Source organism: Phytophthora parasitica, assembly GCF_000247585.1.
Source record: "Phytophthora parasitica INRA-310 unplaced genomic scaffold supercont2.66, whole genome shotgun sequence".
NCBI classification, from domain to species: domain Eukaryota; phylum Oomycota; class Peronosporomycetes; order Peronosporales; family Peronosporaceae; genus Phytophthora; species Phytophthora nicotianae.
The window spans coordinates 40,237-41,335 of NW_008649052.1; the positions used below are offsets into that span (position 1 = coordinate 40,237).

Genomic DNA, 1,099 nt, shown 5'->3' on the forward strand with positions numbered 1-1,099 from the left:
GTTCCAGTTTTGGCTATAGGCCAATAGAAACTGGCAAAATGCAACAATCTGAGAGGAATTAAGCTAAACCAGTGAAAGTTCACTGCTTTCGACTTCTATTTATTTCTACTGCTTTGTCTTGTCTGGCGTAAGATTAAGTTCGGTGGGCACTCATTGTTAAGTTCTGGAGTCGCTGACTGCGTCTGGTGGGGTTTTCGTTCCGGCGGCGCGATCATCGACCTCTTGTCGATTGATACACCCACACGAAGTTGACCGATTCTCGCTCGAACGGAAGGCGAATGCGCCACGGGATGTTTCGCGAGGGCTCCCATGTGAGCTCTCTGTAGCCGACCCACTGCACCAAGTAGTATGTTCTCATATTTACCCACCGCTTTGCATACAGACGCTCGACCTCATACAGCTCACCACCTCGGCCTCTGCGTGCTTGGTTCGCCCCAAAAAATCCTCCTTGTGCTCGTTCTTCAAGTAGACCTCCCCCATCGACCTCACTTCGTTCTCGTTAGTTCTCACAGACAACTCGTGGTTAAGTCGAAGCTGCCAAAACGAGCCATCTAGCCGTCGATTAAAGTTTCTTGCATGGCGCTGACGGGGGTTCAGGTGGGGCATCTTGGCGACGGTGCAAGACTAGTTGTGCAGTGCTACTACTTACGCCGAGCTACTCAATGCATACTTGCAACACGTCGTCAACGTCTTATTATGCTATAAATGGATTGTATCTTCTTGCACAATTTGCTATTGCAAATATCTTATTTACGCGTGTAGTACAGATGATGAATTGTATCTGCGCCGTTGCTGTAGGTCCATGCAGTAAGTTGAGATACGATGAGCCGTTTTCAGTGTGGTGCATTCATGTGTTTCGGTTTGGAACTTGCAGTTTGTTGCTTCAAGATGAGTTTGGTATACTATCAAATTCAGCTAATTAAAGTAAAAGTTGTGAATTTATCGTAAATTTCAAGAAAACTCCTATACTTTCTCGATCATGCATGGAATTAATCACAACGCATTTTGGACCTCTTTGCGTCGCTTTGGTAAGGGACCTGGTTTCTTGCCCCTTTTCCCAACTCGTTCAGGTGCAATCGGTAGCGGCGGCACTCCAACC

The 1,099-nt window shown here is 47.0% G+C and overlaps 1 protein-coding gene across 1 annotated transcript; it reads right to left on the reverse strand.

Annotated features, from left to right (window-relative positions):
• Positions 1–211: 211 nt before the first annotated feature.
• Positions 212–606, reverse strand: PPTG_24064 (hypothetical protein; the record flags this gene model as incomplete). Its single annotated transcript, XM_008914980.1, has 2 exons — positions 212–320; positions 365–606. 2 exons carry the CDS (start codon positions 604–606, stop codon positions 212–214), a joined length of 351 nt encoding a protein of 116 aa, XP_008913228.1.
• Between the last annotated feature and the right edge of the window lie 493 nt (positions 607–1,099).